General features: G+C 45.8%; 1 protein-coding gene across 1 annotated transcript in view; it reads left to right on the top strand.

The window, feature by feature from the left end:
- syne2b (spectrin repeat containing, nuclear envelope 2b) overlaps positions 1 to 15738 on the top strand; it is a 169869-nt gene that overhangs the window by 107838 nt on the left and 46293 nt on the right. Inside the window, exons 83-89 of the mRNA XM_030719074.1 lie at positions 132 to 362; positions 1016 to 1138; positions 1307 to 1454; positions 8984 to 9925; positions 10380 to 10513; positions 10752 to 12491; positions 13205 to 13281. Of these exons, the coding sequence (XP_030574934.1) occupies positions 132 to 362; positions 1016 to 1138; positions 1307 to 1454; positions 8984 to 9925; positions 10380 to 10513; positions 10752 to 12491; positions 13205 to 13281 (3395 nt within the window). The remainder of the gene's footprint in view (positions 1 to 131; positions 363 to 1015; positions 1139 to 1306; positions 1455 to 8983; positions 9926 to 10379; positions 10514 to 10751; positions 12492 to 13204; positions 13282 to 15738) is intronic.

Below are 15738 nucleotides of genomic sequence, written 5' to 3'. Positions count from 1 at the left end.
ATTGGACATCTGCACGCTGCTTTGCAACCCACCTCTACCCCAGATGGACTTGTAAGAGCAGGAAGTCCCAGAACAAAGTCATGCTGACATTATTATTGTTATCTTAATACTCGACCCATGTGTGTTTATAGGAGATGTTTCTCGAGATTGAGCAGAAGATAGCCAGCTTGTCAGCTCTCAGTCAAACTTCTGACCAACAGCAGCAGAGTGAACTGGAAGCTGCAGGATCCCAGCAGGAGGCAGCTGAATGTCTCGCCACCAAACTGGAACTCCTGAAGATCAACCTGGTCTCCTTTCAGCAGCTGCTGCAAGACAGACAGGAAGAGCAGAGGATGAGCAGCCACAAAGAGCCCCAGGAGCAGGTACACACAATCAGCAGAGACTAAGACTTCAAGACAACAAGTGTATTAAGTTTCTTGGAACTGCAAGTAAATGGAATACTGCGTATTTCCCAGTTTTGATGTGCTACTAAATCCTTGGGAAATGGTTGTCTTATTGTTTGGCCTTTTTCTGAGTTAAATAAGTTCTGCTCTGTTGGATCATTTTTCTTAAAATTTGTCCCTTTTAGCTTTCTACATGATTTAAAACTTTAAGATTCATCGTTGAAAGCAGAGCAAACTCGTTTTCAAATGTCATTCAATCCATTTTCTTGCACGTTTCTCTGATCCTGCTTAGAAACTTTGAGTTTGCAGGTTTACATCTGTGCTGGTGAAAGTACTGTGACCATGTGGCAAAGTCTGCCCTTGATAAGTACAACAGGTCTGCAAATAAACTATTATAGGTGCCCCCAGCAGCTCATTAGTGGTACCCTGCTTGGTGTTAAAGCAGAACTGAGGACCAGGCAGAACTGAGGTTTTTAGGGAAAAGTCAAGTTCCAAGACATAAGCAGCATTGCATGTTGTTTGGATCTGAATGCTGCTTACACATTGTGTACATGTTTACATTTAGACTATTTTTCCTTGATAAACCTTTTGGTTTTCATCCTTGTGTAAATACTTTACATGTTTTTCCACAGCGTTCAGTCTCTCAGGCAGAGCACCAACCTGAGTGTAAATTAAGGTGCAGCAGCAATGTTCAGGAGATCCTCTCCTCCCCGAAAAACAAACTGCTCAGACAGAGCAGCCTGCAGCAGCAGAAGGTACCGATTCCTTTAACTGCTTCGGTGCTCGATTTAAATGGTGTGGAATTTTGTGTATTCCGCATGTTTTTGTACTTTCGTGTTTTCTTTTTCACTTTAATCTTCCCATGAGTTAAAACTTGTTAAACTTCATGTGGACATGTAACTCGATACTTTGTTTGTATGCAGGAGTTGGAGCACGAGCTCACCGAACAAAGAGGACTGACTCAGGCCATCGCCAGGCACGGCAGCCGAGTTCAACTCTGCAGCCAGGAGTCCGAAGACCACAGCCAACCCCCACAAAGGCAGCACACTCTTTCTTTACTCTGTTATACTGGTGTGAAATACATCAGGGTAGTAAAAGGTAGTAAATTAAATGAAGTCAAATTAAGGCTAGTAAAAGGTAGTAAAAGGTAGTAAACAGAATTTGACTTGGTAGTAAATTTTTCATCACCCCTTCAATATATTTTGATCTTTCCATTGATGCAGACTTTTTGTTTTAAGTTCGTTTAACTCTAAGATCTGTATAGAAATATAACTAATCAGCAGGACCTGAGCTGACGTTGTTGACGAGCGGTTCCACTGTCTGATCTGTTGTGCGCATGCGCGGAGTCATTTTGCGCCTCGTCATGGGAAAATGTAGTTTTCACAACTTTGGCTCGATGACCCGGCAAAGACTGGCTTAACCCTCCGGAGTACACGGCCGCGCTGGCGCATCAAAATGACATCGCCGATTTTTAGAGGACATAGCATCGGGACGCTGCTGCCACGAATCGAAAGTGCAGACTTCAAACTATGTACCAGTTTTTAAATTGCGTTGATAGGCTAAGTAAAACCAGAGTTTTACTTGGCTGCTGCTGCTCTGAGGTTTACTGCTCTGTGTGGATGAACTGAACTCACAAAGATGTAACCCAGTATTTCACAGCTATCTGAGCTGATCTCCATCCCCTACACTGACAGCATACAGGCTGTAGAAATGTTGGATTCAGTGAATGAATCTCAGCATCAGCAGCTTTGATTCAAACTCATCTCTGCTGCACTGATGTAACCTGTAACTCTGACCATGAACACAAAGTGCACCAACACAGAGCTTTACTGTAAATACAGTACAACAAGATAACCTGTTTATTACGTACTAAACTGCAGTATTTTCATACAATCTTTGAATAACACAAAGTCAGCATACTTCAGTTTATTTTCCAGTCCTTACCTTTAATTCTAGCCTCTCTTTTTCCTCTCCTGTCCTCTTTCTCCATCTCTGAGTGAACTTCTCTCTCTTTGCTCTCCCTGAAATGCAGCAGCTCTTCTTTTAGCTAGTAGATACACTGTGTGACAAACTGCACACACTTTGTGCGTTTGCTGATATTTGTTGAGCATTTAAAAACGTTGCATTTACCTGACACACGTTACTCCCTTCATGCTCGCTCCTCTTCAGTAGCGCTAGCTAAGCTGTTTATGTCCCGCGAGCATAACTTACGGATTCTGTCCGGCCCGCTGTGACCCCTGATTATAGCGCTATAAATGAGACATTAATTATATGAGTTTGTGTATTTAATCCCTTTGTATCCGATAAGCCGGTGATGGAGGATACACCAGTACGATTGTCTCTTATATGTTAATATTCCTCCGTTTAGGCTCAGATCGCTTGATGACTGACGGCGCACTGACGTGTTAAAAAGTAACGAGTCTGTTTTGAAAATGTAAGAAGTAGAAATTACCGATACTTGTGTAAAAATGTAGGGAGTAAAAGTAAAAAGTACTCAGAAAAATAAATACTCAAGTAAAGTACAGATACCTAAAAAATCTACTTAAGTACAGTAACGAAGTATTTGTACTTCGTTACTGTAGTATTTGTACGAAGTATTTGTACTTCGTTACTTCCCACCTCTGCTTATACATAAATGAAATATACAATACACATCGACTTACATGCTGTACTGGCCAAAAATGCAGCACAGAGGATCAGACGAAGCCACAAAGTATCATTCGCCAAACAGGAAGTCACGAACAGCTCAACTTCCGGTGCTTTCAAAATAAGACGATGTCAAAAACATAAATAAGAGGCAAATACCGTATAATTTAAAAGCAATATACGAATATTTGCGTGGCTCTTAAGGAGCCAGAACAATAGTTATGCACCGCCTTACACAGAATGCGTAGTGTGGCGGGCTTAACAACCGTGACCCCGCACCGCGACAGTTGCTCTTCAGGTATTTGGTGAGATGGTAAAAGTGAAGAAGATGAGGAATCAGGAGGATGAGGAGGAGGAACGGCCAGCATCTGTGATGGTTGTGAAGTTGTAACAGTTGGTGAAGTTTTAACGTCTGGAAAAAACAAAAAAAAGAAAAAATTGTTAGTTAGTTATGTAGGTAAAACATTCATGTAATACATACAAATACACAAACATGCCATTATTATTTTTTTTTAAAAAGAAATGAGATGGTATACAGAATACAGTTTGGTTCACATAATTTTGTGTAAAAGAATATGCTTACCTGAATCCATTTAAAAAGACAGAGAGAGCAGCGTTTGCGCCGGAGTCTGTGTAAAAACGAGGAAAAAGACGCAGCGATCTTCTTCACAATGAGTGTTAGTGAATGTTACGGTCTTCGCCATGCCTGTTTTATAAAACCACGACCCTTTTTTATGACTGTGTGTGTGTCCTGTTTGTTTGGTTTGAAACCCTCCCCTCAGTCCTTTTTTTAACCACCACCTGTTCGCTCTGGAAACGTACTGTGTCCTGCCATGTGTATTATCATTATATCCTGATTGTTAAATCAAATTAAAAATAACCACATAGCTTTTTTTTAAGAAACTGACGAGCTCGGAAAAACGTTAAAGCAGCAACCCTGCCAGCTGTATCCGTAAACAAGAAGACCGGTCGCTCTCGCTGGTTGTGACGTTGTAAAAAGCGACACGTTGTCCTATGGCTGATGGGAATTGTAGTTATATCTGTATTTTTTTAAATTTATTTTTGCGCTGCATCGACTTTTAGTAAAAAACGTTGCTGTAATTATTTGCGTGTGAAAATAAAGCATGGATCTGGAACGATTTCATCAGGTAGTGGGTCTGATTTATGTCAGTCAGCTGAATTCTGCACCACTTTTAGTAAAAAACAGATGGTATAATTGCGTGTGGAGACTTACCCCCTTTGATGCTCAGATATCACCTGTTAAAGAAAGAGTTAATTTAAACATCTTCACAAACAGTGTGGATGGGATTCCCCATTTAATGAAGTCTTGAGAGATAGTGGGAGAGAGACTGTGGGAATCATTCGTTAGGACACTCCTCCACTCACACACATGCACCTGATAATCATAAATAATTCGATCACGCACGGGCACACACGCACGCGCACGAGGACGCTCATGTACGCGCATTGACCTTTGACCCCCACCTGTCACACACCTGTCGGTCATAAATCATGATTGCCGCAGGTATATTACTACTGACGCATGCCTCAGGACTTATTTCATCATTAACCTCAAATCTCTTTCTTTTCAAGCCAAGCTTGATAAAGGAAATGGTGGATTCTTGGTCACTGACCAAATGGTCAGTCAATGTCCATTGGCTCCTTGGTAAGTTCTCAGTGATGCTTCCAAGACTGCAGTTTTCTGATGATGACCTGCTTTTTCTCAGATGCTGAATTTTTTGTTTTCTTGAAACGTTCTTCACCTTTAAAATAGCAGATCTTGACTTCATCATGAAAAGACACAGACTTCTTCTGGCTTCCTCTCTTGAAATGGGAAAACTGGTCAGAACGGACAGCCAAGCAGGATTTTATAGGCATATTGTTAGAAATGTCCATTGGCTCCTCAGTGGATTCTTGGTCAATGTCCATTGGCTCCTCGGTAAGTTCTCGGTGATACTTCCAAGACTGCAGTTTTCTGATGATGTACTGCTTTTTCTCAGATGCTGAATTTTTTGTTTTCTTGAAATGTTCTTCACCTTTTGCATAGCAGTTCTTGACTTCATTCATGAAAAGACACAGACTTCTTCTGGCTTTCTCTCTTGAAATGGGAAAACTGGTCAGAACGGACAGCCAAGCAGGATTTTATAGGCATTTTGATGCAAATGTCCATTGGCTCCTCGGTAAGTGCTTGGTGAAGCTTCCAAGACTGCAGTTTTCTGACGATGGCCTGCTTTTTCTCAGATGCTGAATTTTAACAGGGGTCGGTAACCCGCGACTCCGAAGCCGCATGAGGCTCTTTCAGGCTTAAGCTGCTGCTCTGTGCGGCTTGCGGAAGTAAATTATAAGTATCCAACGAAAGGGCATTTTATTTTTGTCAGTTCGTTTTTTGTTGTAGTTCTAAATTGGAACATTATTATGATCTTGAAATATTAAAATAAAATCATTTTATTTATTTATTTATTTTCATTTCTCTATATATGCGTCACTCGCGGTAGCTACCGACTTCCGGTGGCGGCTACCGACTTCCGGAAGTATTTGCGGTTCTCAGTGTTTCCTTTTCCGCGGAAACCGGGTTCAAATGGCTCGTTGAGTGTTAAGGTTGCCGACTTTGGGCTTGTTTTTTTCTAAAGTTGCTTGCAAATCTCGTGAGTCGCGTGTTGCGTTTTTTTTTGGGCTTGTTTTTGAACGTCAAGTTGCTTATTTGCGCTTGACTTTCTTTACGAGTGCCCCATAGTAAAGCAAAAGACGAGTGGTGGGTAGTTTGTCCCTTCCAATTCCCTGTTTCTCACTCCCGCCAAAGTTGACCAGGCGCACACCCAAACAAACACATATAACAGCCCAGAGTGAGGAGGCAGCGTAAGAATGAGCTCCAGTAAGTGGAGAAAATATAGAAAAAATATAATAAAGAGTGTGAGAAAGAGAGCGCACTTAAAGAATGGATCCGAGCTCAGATGGGAGACAGTGGCGCAAAAAGTGAGTATGCACTAAATGCAATGCATACAGCTGTCACTTAGCGTACGTCTGTTAAACATTAAATTAAGAGGTCCCAGTCCCTTTTCATCAGGTCAGAAATCATTTAGGGAGAGCAACAACAGTTAATCCTGTAATGTATGAAATGTCTGATATTGTTATTTAGTGAAATGGCACATAAGTTCACCACGTCATGGTGATAAGATTTGCCATAACTTTAATGTAATGAGTTTAATTTTAATTGGTCCATACATTTACCACAAATACTTGGCCCCTCTTATTAGGTATGTTACAAAAATTTTCACTATTTCCAGTTACATCTGAAACTCATGCAGATAGAAAGAGCATGGAAAAAATTACATTTTGACACCAAAACCACACTAATAGCACAAATAATAATTAAGTTACACCCGATTAACTACTCCATTAGCATGCACTCTTTTACCATTCAAATCAATGAAAAACTGTGATCTCAAAGTGCATTTCATGCAGAAAAGTTAGCATTTTTGCTCTGACTTTAAATCAATATTTCAGCAAAGAGAGGCAGAAGTATGCAAACAGAAAATGTAAGAGCTGAGAAAAGGGCACCACGGTGGCGCAGTGGTGAATGCCATCTGGAAGGGTTCGATTCCACCTTGGCCCAGGCCTCTCCCTCTCTTTGTGTGGAGTTTGCATGTTCTCCCCGTGCTTGCGTGGGTTTCCTCCCACATTCCAAAGACATGCACTTACTAGGGTTAGGTTAATTGGCTACTCTAAATTGCCCATAGGTGTGAATGAGAGCGTGAGTGTGAAAGGTTGTTTGTCGCCCTGTGACAGGCTGGCGACCTGTTCAGGGTGTACCCTGCCTGTGACAGCTGGGATAGGCTCCAGCCCCCTCCGCGACCCTGAACAGGATAAGCGGAAGCGAATGGATGGATGGATAGTTTAAATGAGAGGATTTGATGAAACAGATTTCAGCATTTATTTCTAATCATCCTACTGACTTTGGTATTTCCATTCTGGGAAGTAAATATGGCTTCATTGAGATTGATTTAGCAGCACTTGACTGCTACTGTTTACTAAAGGTTATAAGACCTTTGAGTAGATAAATATACCTTAGTTTCAGGGTAAGAACACTGGTGACCTGTGGCAGATACTTTGGGTTGGATTGGCTGCTTGCATTTTCTCCCCATGCCTGTGGTTTTTTTTCTCTGAGTACTCCATTTTCTTCCCACAGTCCAAAGACATGCATATTAGGCTAACTAAGGATTCTACATTTGCCATAGACTTGAGGTAGAAAATGCTCGAAGTGTGTATAATAAAACACTAGATGAATGTATAGTTAAATGTGGCTTGTACTCTAAGTGCATTGAGTGATCAGTAAATCTAGTAAAGAGTTATATAAATGCCAGTCCATTTGCATGGATCATGTCAGTTAGAATATCCTGCAAATACTCACTTGAGCTGGGCTCTAGGAATTTTGGAGGTCATGTCATCTCCTTGAATGTTTCCTTGAGCTGTGCCTGAGTATGCTTATTTTTTGCATTATGGAGTGGTGCACTTCTGCTGCTGTAAAGAAGTGCCTTGTTATTAGTTGACAAGTGTGCTTGGACTACAGCAATATTTAGGTGGCTGATAATTGTCAAAGTGACACCCACTAGGTGCTCATTTTCCCAGCACCCAGTTTCCCTTGTAATGAGATACTAAGTGTTAAACACTTCATTTGCCAGCGGCAGTGTTAATTTTGACAGCAAATTTTGATTTAGTTTTAGTCATAGTCTTTTGACGCAATGTAATTTAGTTTTAGTCATAATTTAGTCATCTGAATAGTTTTAGTTTTAGTCGACAAATTATCGTAAGAATATAGCTGACTAAATTGACTAAAATATAAAAGGTGTAAAATGTAAATGTTTTTTTTTTCAGTTCCCTTGAATTAGTCATTATACACACTTACACAAAATTAAACATTTATTAAAAGTTAGGGAATATTATTAATATTATTAACATTAGCGTTTCACCTGCTTCCCACACACCTGATCATTAACACCACCTTACTGAGATAATACGAGCGTTCTTTTTCTAACTTCGTTCGGTGTTTCACTATGGGAATCGCCTTGGCGTGACCAACTACGGAAGCTCCAATGACACCACGTCTGTCTGCGACAGACCTGCCAAGCCGTGCTCAGGGCCCCGCCCCTCCTACTATCACGGCTGACCAGCTCCTCCCTACTCATTCTCGCTTTCTTCCCGTGAGAAACTACATCGGGCTCCCTCAGCGCGTCCAGGCTGGCTTGGTTAGCTGTTTAACAGTTCTCAGGCGTCCCGTAGAGGAGTACGTCGCCGAACGCAGTTCTCCAGTTTTCAGTCTGGATTGTGCTGAGTAAGTCCTTCGAAAGAAGTGTACTGGTAGTTATACACCCTGGACAGCGACCGCGTCGTGGCGAGCTGTCTTCAGCGGTCACCTGGTTTTAATTAGCAGGGTAGCCGTTGTGTGTGTGTGTGTAACTTGGGCTAACGCGTCACGGCGAGCTTTTCGGTGTCCGGCTAGCATTAGCTTGTTAGCGGGTCAGTACCGTGTTAGGTCTGGCTAGCATTAATTTGCTAACCGACCCTAAACAGTGTTAGGTTTCAGTTAGCATTAATTTGTTAGCTGGATCAACTGGTAGAGCTCAGCTAACGTGTCACGACGAGCTGACTCTCACGGCGACTAGCTCGGACTTAACCCCGTTGCTAGCGCTAGCTACAAACAGGCTAACGTGTCACGACGAGCCTTGTATAGCTCAGTCTCACCATCTTTCCGACCACGATGGCTACGGCTCCTACCCCCGCCAAAGGGTCAGAACCGAAGGCCAAAGAGGCTGCATCCCGCCCATGCCCCGCATCATGCGGTGCTTCCATTTCGGGCAGGGACTCTCATCCGATGTGCATAGCTTGCATGGGTGCTAAGCATGCTCAAACTTCTCTGGCGGACCCGCAAGGTTGCTCTCATTGCGCCTTGATGCCAGAGAAAATCCTGGAAAGGAGGTTGAGAGTAGCAGTGGCTAACAGCCAGGACCCCTGTCTGTCAGCCAACAATGCTACGATTGATATCCATCAGCCGACAGCCACAACGAGCTGGGCGGACATAATGGAGGAAGTGTCCCCGGTTATGCCCCAGTTGTTCGAGGGGCTCCTCGACCCAACTGAGGGTGAGCCGGCGGATGAGGATGCGGATGGCGATGCCAACTCCGACCTCCTCGGCCTAGAAGACATGGAGGAAGAGGAGGATGACTCCACCTTCCCTGCCCAGCAGTCCAGGCCCCCAAGTGGGGCTGAAGCTGTACCCCCAGTGGACAGCAACTTGTATGATGTTTGCAAACGGGCTGCTGCCAAGCTGGGCATCACATGGCCAGCAGCCCAGGCGGCTGAAGGGGCAGAACGTGACCTGTATGATGGCAAGAGGCTCCCTCCAGCCTCACCACCTGCAAAGCAGCTTCTGCCAGCAGTGCCTGCTTGCATGAAAGAAATGAGTCGCTATTGGTCTAGCCCTTTTAAGAGCAAGCTTCCTACCCAGGGCTGCTCTAAGCTGGAGATGCAAGGAATGGGTGAGCTGGGGCTGACCGGACCCCCAGCAGTTGAGCCTTCAGTGGCTTATCACCTTCACCCTAACCGCAGGTCAGTTTCAGCTTCTTCTAATATTTCTCTGCCCAGTAAGATGGATCGCCTCACCGCATCCATCTATCAAAGGATGTACAAATATTCAGCACAGTCGGTGTGTTCCCTTAATGCGGTTACACTGCTGTCAGCTTATCAGGCAGAGATTTTAGAGGACATGGGCCGTCAACTGGACTCGGGGTCTCCAAACCCGGCCCTCTGGGATGAGATCTGTGTGGTCAACGATCTCATCCTACGCTCCTCCAGGGGAGCAGTCCAGGGTTGTGGGCGTGTAATGGGTCTTGCAGTCTCAGGTGAGAGAGCTTTATGGCTAAACCTGTCAGGATTGGGAGACACTCAGAAGGCTGAAATCATGGATGCAGCCTATGACCCAGCCAAGGGTCTCTTTGGCCCAGCTTTGGAGAAAATGAGAGAGACAAGCACTCTCAGAAAGCAGGAGGGAGAAGCTTTCAATCTCTGCTTACCCAGAAAAGTGAACCCACAATCTCACCAGGTGCCTAGAGTAGGCTTCGCAGCAGCAGCTGCAGCCGTGAGGGGTAGGCAGAGTGGGGCTAAAGTTCAGAGGCAAGCGGCAAGACTGCAGCCTTCCCACCAGGTCAAGGCAGAAAACCCAAGGCCTTGGGGCAAACACTCCTTTGCAGCAGCTGCTGCAAAGAACCGAACGTCACACCCCGGGGAAGGGAAGAAGAAGCGTTCAGCCTAGCAAGCCTGCAACGTTGTGCATCACCTCTCTCTCCTCCCTCAAAGAGGAGGAAGGTGCTGGAAGAGGCAACCACACCTCCCAGGGTTCATGGTTCAGAGGCTCCTGGGGTTCCCAGTTCATCAGGAGCCCTCTCTCGGTTCCCACACCTAGTTCAGAGAGAGGAGATGTGGGGTCAAAGGTCGCAGTGTCACCATGCACTTCCCCGGTTTCATTATTCACTTCAAAGCAATCTATCAGTGTCACCAAGCACTGCCCAAAGTTTTCAGACACTTCATTGTGTTTCGGGGGTTCAAAAAGAAATAAAGTGTGCATTCCTGCAACCAGGCAGTTTGCCAAGGGCAGAATGTCCCCCCAGTTTAAAGAAAATGAAAAAAATGAAAAAAAGTCACTGTCATGTCACTACGTTCCCTGCGGAGGGAGCTGGCGCTCTTCGCGAGGGGGACACCTCCATGCGGGAGGCAGAGGTGACGTCACACGTGTTCATGGGCCCGCTCTCTGCGCGGCTGGAGCAATGGCGCGCATGCGCAGTCCATCCCTGGGTTATGGCCACCATTTCCCAAGGATACAGGCTTCAGTTCGCAATGAAACCACCGAAATTCAACGGAACGTTGATTTCAGTGGCCAAGGGAGAGTCAGCAAGCGTATTGGAGGACGAAATTGCTTCCCTGTTACGCAAACAGGCGATCAGAGCGGTCCCGAGCGAGGAGGCTCAGCAGGGCTTTTACTCCCGCTATTTCCTCATTCCAAAAAAAGAGGGTTCCTCTCTCCGGCCCATTTTAGATCTACGTGTATTGAACAAACACTTGAGAAAGTACACGTTCAGAATGCTCACACACAAAGCGCTCTGTCGGGCCGTTCACCCAGACGATTGGTTTGTGACAATCGACCTCTCAGACGCATATTTTCACATCGCCATTTATCCTCCACACAGGAAATATCTCAGGTTCGCCTATCAGAACGCAGCATACGAGTTTCAGACTATCCCATTCGGGCTATCATTAGCCCCAAGGGTGTTCAGCAAATGTGTGGAGGCAGCGCTGTCTCCGTTAAGGAACAGCGGCATCAGAATATTCTCTTACATAGACGATTATCTGATATGCTCCCGATCGCGGGAGCAGGCGATCAGAGATTCCAGGGTGGTGGCAAACCACCTTACGGAGCTCGGCTTCAAAATCAACCTGGAAAAGAGCCGCTTGAAACCCGCACAGTATACGGAATATCTGGGGCTCATTTTAGATTCCAGATCTTATCGTGTCACGCTTTCAGAGCGCAGGATCGCATCCTTCACTCAGTGCCTCTCCCTCTTTCAAGTGGGGAAAGTCGTGCGTTTCCGGCTCTGTCTCCGCCTCCTCGGCCTTATGGCCTCGGTAATAAATGTGGTGCATTTGGGGCTGCTTATGATGAGGGATTTTCAGCGTTGGGTCACGTCCCTACGTCTGTGCCCTCACCGCCATCTCGGTCGCAGTGTAAAAATAACACCGTCATGTATAGCGGCTCTCCAACCTTGGAGGAACCCAGCAGCTCTTGCGGCGGGAGTACCTCTGGGCGCGGTGTCATCCAGGATGACCCTGACCACAGATGCATCTCTGTCAGGGTGGGGCGCAACCATGATGGGGAGGGCAGTAAATGGTGTTTGGTCTCGGAGGCTCTCTCGGGCTCACATCAACATACTGGAGCTGCACGCAGTGCGCTTAGCTCTAAGGCATTTTCTGCCGTATCTCCAGGGTCGACATGTTTTGGTGAAAACAGACAACTCTACAGTAGTTGCTTATATCAACCGCCAGGGTGGTACTCGTTCCCTGCAGTTGCACAGACTGGCCAGGGAAATAATTGTGTGGAGCAGCACAAAATTCCTCTCCCTTCGGGCAACTCACGTGCCGGGTATTCTGAACAGGGGGGCGGACCTCCTGTCCAGAGGGAACCCGTTGTTCGGAGATTGGCGACTTCACCCGCAGGTGGTGGAGCAGATATGGCAGAAATACGGCCGGGCTGCCGTAGATCTCTTCGCCTCGCAGGAAAACACACATTGCCCACTGTTTTTCTCCCTGTCAGACCCAGTCGCCCCACTGGGCATGGACGCTCTGGCCCACCCATGGCCAGACACACTGCTATATGCCTTTCCGCCTCTCAGCCTTATCTCTCCAACCCTAATCAGAGTGAGAGATCAGGGGCTGTCGCTAATTTTAATAGCGCCACGGTGGCCGTCGAAACACTGGTTAGCAGAAATAATTCAGCTCCTGGCGGGCGAACCGTGGCCGCTCCCCATCCGCCGGGACCTTCTGTCTCAGGCGCGAGGGGAGATATATCATCCTCACCCAGACCGGGTGGCTCTGTGGGCCTGGCCCGTGAAAGGTCGAATTTGAATGCTGCGGGTCTGCCTCTGAAGGTTATTGACACCATTCAGAATGCAAGAGCTTCCTCCACACGCTCTCTTTACAGTTGTAAATGGCGTGTTTTTGAAGAATGGTGCTATGAAAGGCAGGTTATCCCTTTTCAGTGCTCTGTGGTGGAGTTGCTGTGTTTTCTTCAGGATTTGCTGGACGGAGGGAAAGCTTTTTCCACAATAAAGGTCTATTTGGCAGCTATTTCAGCCTGCCATGTGGGATTGGGTGATAAACCTATTGGTCAGCACCCTCTTGTGTGTCGCTTCATGAAGGGGGCACGCCGTAAACTCCCAGTCTCAAGGCCACTGGTCCCATTATGGGATTTATCACTGGTTTTGGATGCACTCTCCTACCACCCCTTCGAGCCAATCGAGGCTGTAGGGTTGAAATTTCTCTCACTTAAAACCGCTCTGCTGCTGGCTCTAACTACAGCCAAGCGAGTTAGTGAGTTACAGGCTTTGTCCATTCACCCCTCTTGTTTACAGTTGGCCCCTGGTCTTACTAAAGCATGCCTGAGGCCAAACCCAGCCTTTGTCCCTAAGGTGATAGAGTCATCATACAGGTGCCCCACAGTAGAACTGCTGGCATTTCACCCCCCGCCTTTTTCCTCTGTAGAGGAGCGCAGGCTTAACACATTGTGCCCTGTGCGGGCCTTGGGGTCATATGTGGACAGAACAGCTGGGTTCAGGAAATCTGATCAGCTGTTTGTTTCCTGGGCCCACCCCCACAAGGGCAGGCCTTTGTCCCGCCAGAGGCTGTCTCATTGGATTGTAGAGGCTATAACTCTAGCCTATAGCTGTAAGAGTACTCAGCCCCCATCGGGGCTTCGAGCTCATTCTACTAGGGGCATGGCTACATCCTGGGCTTTGTTCAGAGGGGTGTCAGTCCAGGATATCTGTGCAGCAGCGAGTTGGGCTACACCACACACATTTGTGCGGTTTTATAGACTGGATGTCGCTCAGTCATCCCTGGCTCAGGCAGTCCTGGAGTCTAGTGCCTCAGGTCTGAGCTGAGATCCTGGGCAGCACTGGAGCACAGCTTCGGGAGGGCTGGCGCAATCCGGGAGTGGGCTATATCTCCCATAGTGAAACACCGAACGAAGTTAGAAAAAGAACGTTGGGTTACATAACGTAATCCCTGGTTCTTTGATAACAGAGTGAGGTGTTTCACCATCACTTCCCTCCTTGCTTGGGCACGGAAAGAAATCTGCTTAGAATGAGTAGGGAGGAGCTGGTCAGCCGTGATAGTAGGAGGGGCGGGGCCCTGAGCACGGCTTGGCAGGTCTGTCGCAGACAGACGTGGTGTCATTGGAGCTTCCGTAGTTGGTCACGCCAAGGCGATTCCCATAGTGAAACACCTCACTCTGTTATCAAAGAACCAGGGATTACGTTATGTAACCCAACGTTTTACAGCAGGACGCTCTGAAAGGTACAGGGCAGTGTTCAGGACTAAGATTAGGAAAGACTAATCCACTGCGGTGTGGAGATTTTCTCTAAACACAAATGCTAAACTGGGAAAAACACTTTACCCTGCATGATATTAAAATGCTTACCTTTGCACGGAGATCTGGATGACTGGTTTGCAGATGTCGTTTAAGATTTGTGGTGTTTTTCCCTGAGATAGTCGCCCCACATGGTTTACACATCGTTTTGTTTGGCACAACGCCAAAGGACAAATGTGTCCATACATCGGCTCTTCTCTTTCTCCCTGCTGACATTGTTTACATAACTTAGTTCTATTGGAAGTAACGACCAATCACAGGCCAGTTTGGTCTTCCTGGGTTTACAGCAAATTGCTATCAAAATTAACACTGGCACAAGGTCCTTAACCCGCTATTTGCTCCTTTGTGCAATGAGGAAAAAAACAATCGGAAACAGACTTCAAGAAGGTCCGACATCCTCTAACAGGCCCTGTGCTCACTGTTTGGCACCGTGGAGCCTGAATGGCAATACCAGAATTGGCAAGTCCACCACTGGTGCACTGTGCTTTCCACAGGAGATAGCAGGTTCACCCTGAGTGCATGTAGAAGAGTCTGTAATATCATTCCAACCAGTTTGGCGGTGGGTCAATGATGGTCTGGGGAGGCACATCCATGGAGGGACGCACAGACCCTACAGGCCATGGAATGGCACCCTGACTGCTATCAGGTCTGAGAAAATCCTTGCACCCACTATGCTGGCACAGTGGGTTCTTGCTCCTCATGGTGGACAACAATGCCTGGCCTTATGTGGCAAGAGTATGCAGGCAGTTCCTGGAGGAACCATTGTGATGTGTGGATTTTTTTTTTTATTAAATTAAAACTTTTTTCAGATCGTGTTCAGAAAGTATAGAAAAATGCAATAAAAAATTCCCTTCATTCACTATTTTTCTAAAAAAAATTTTTATAAATAAACAAGCTGTACAAAATTATCACTCCACAACATTATAAAACATTTAAAGCAATTTCCTTTTCAAAACACTGTGGGGAAGGGAGGAGCAAAGTGTGCCTGCTCTGTGCTGTGACAGGAGCACCACTTAAACAGTCAGCTGGCATCTTGGATGAAACCGCAGCGCTGCATACAGGAGAGAAGCTGAAGCTAAAGTATCGATCTCATTACACTGGTACTATTCAATATCAATACCAACGTTGGTATCGTTATAAGCTGCAGAAATATCTTTTTTTTAAATTTTTTTTTATTTATTGGCGACTTCAACCTGTAGTGCCAAGAATGAAAGGTACAATTCCAGGCTTTTCCTGATTACAGAAAGATTTCCCAAAATACAAAGATATTCAGAAAAAAAATTAATATTTTCAAGTAGTATTTATATATTGGTGATTCTATGGCAGCTGGGATAGGCTCCAGCCCCCCATTACCAACCCTGAATTGTTTGTTTTTGTCAAACATTCGCTGTGCTCTGATGTTATCACCACATGTAGGTGTTGTTAATCCACTGCACTGACACTGAAGTTTATTGGGAGTTTATCGTAGAGTTTAGTGGGTTTTTGGAGTTTGTTTTTCTTTATGTTCTCCTTGTTGAT

Source organism: Archocentrus centrarchus, chromosome 22 (genome assembly GCF_007364275.1).
Source record: "Archocentrus centrarchus isolate MPI-CPG fArcCen1 chromosome 22, fArcCen1, whole genome shotgun sequence".
NCBI lineage: Eukaryota > Metazoa > Chordata > Actinopteri > Cichliformes > Cichlidae > Archocentrus > Archocentrus centrarchus.
Note: the sequence above shows the minus strand (reverse complement) of the source record. Positions and strands in the feature narration are given on the sequence as shown.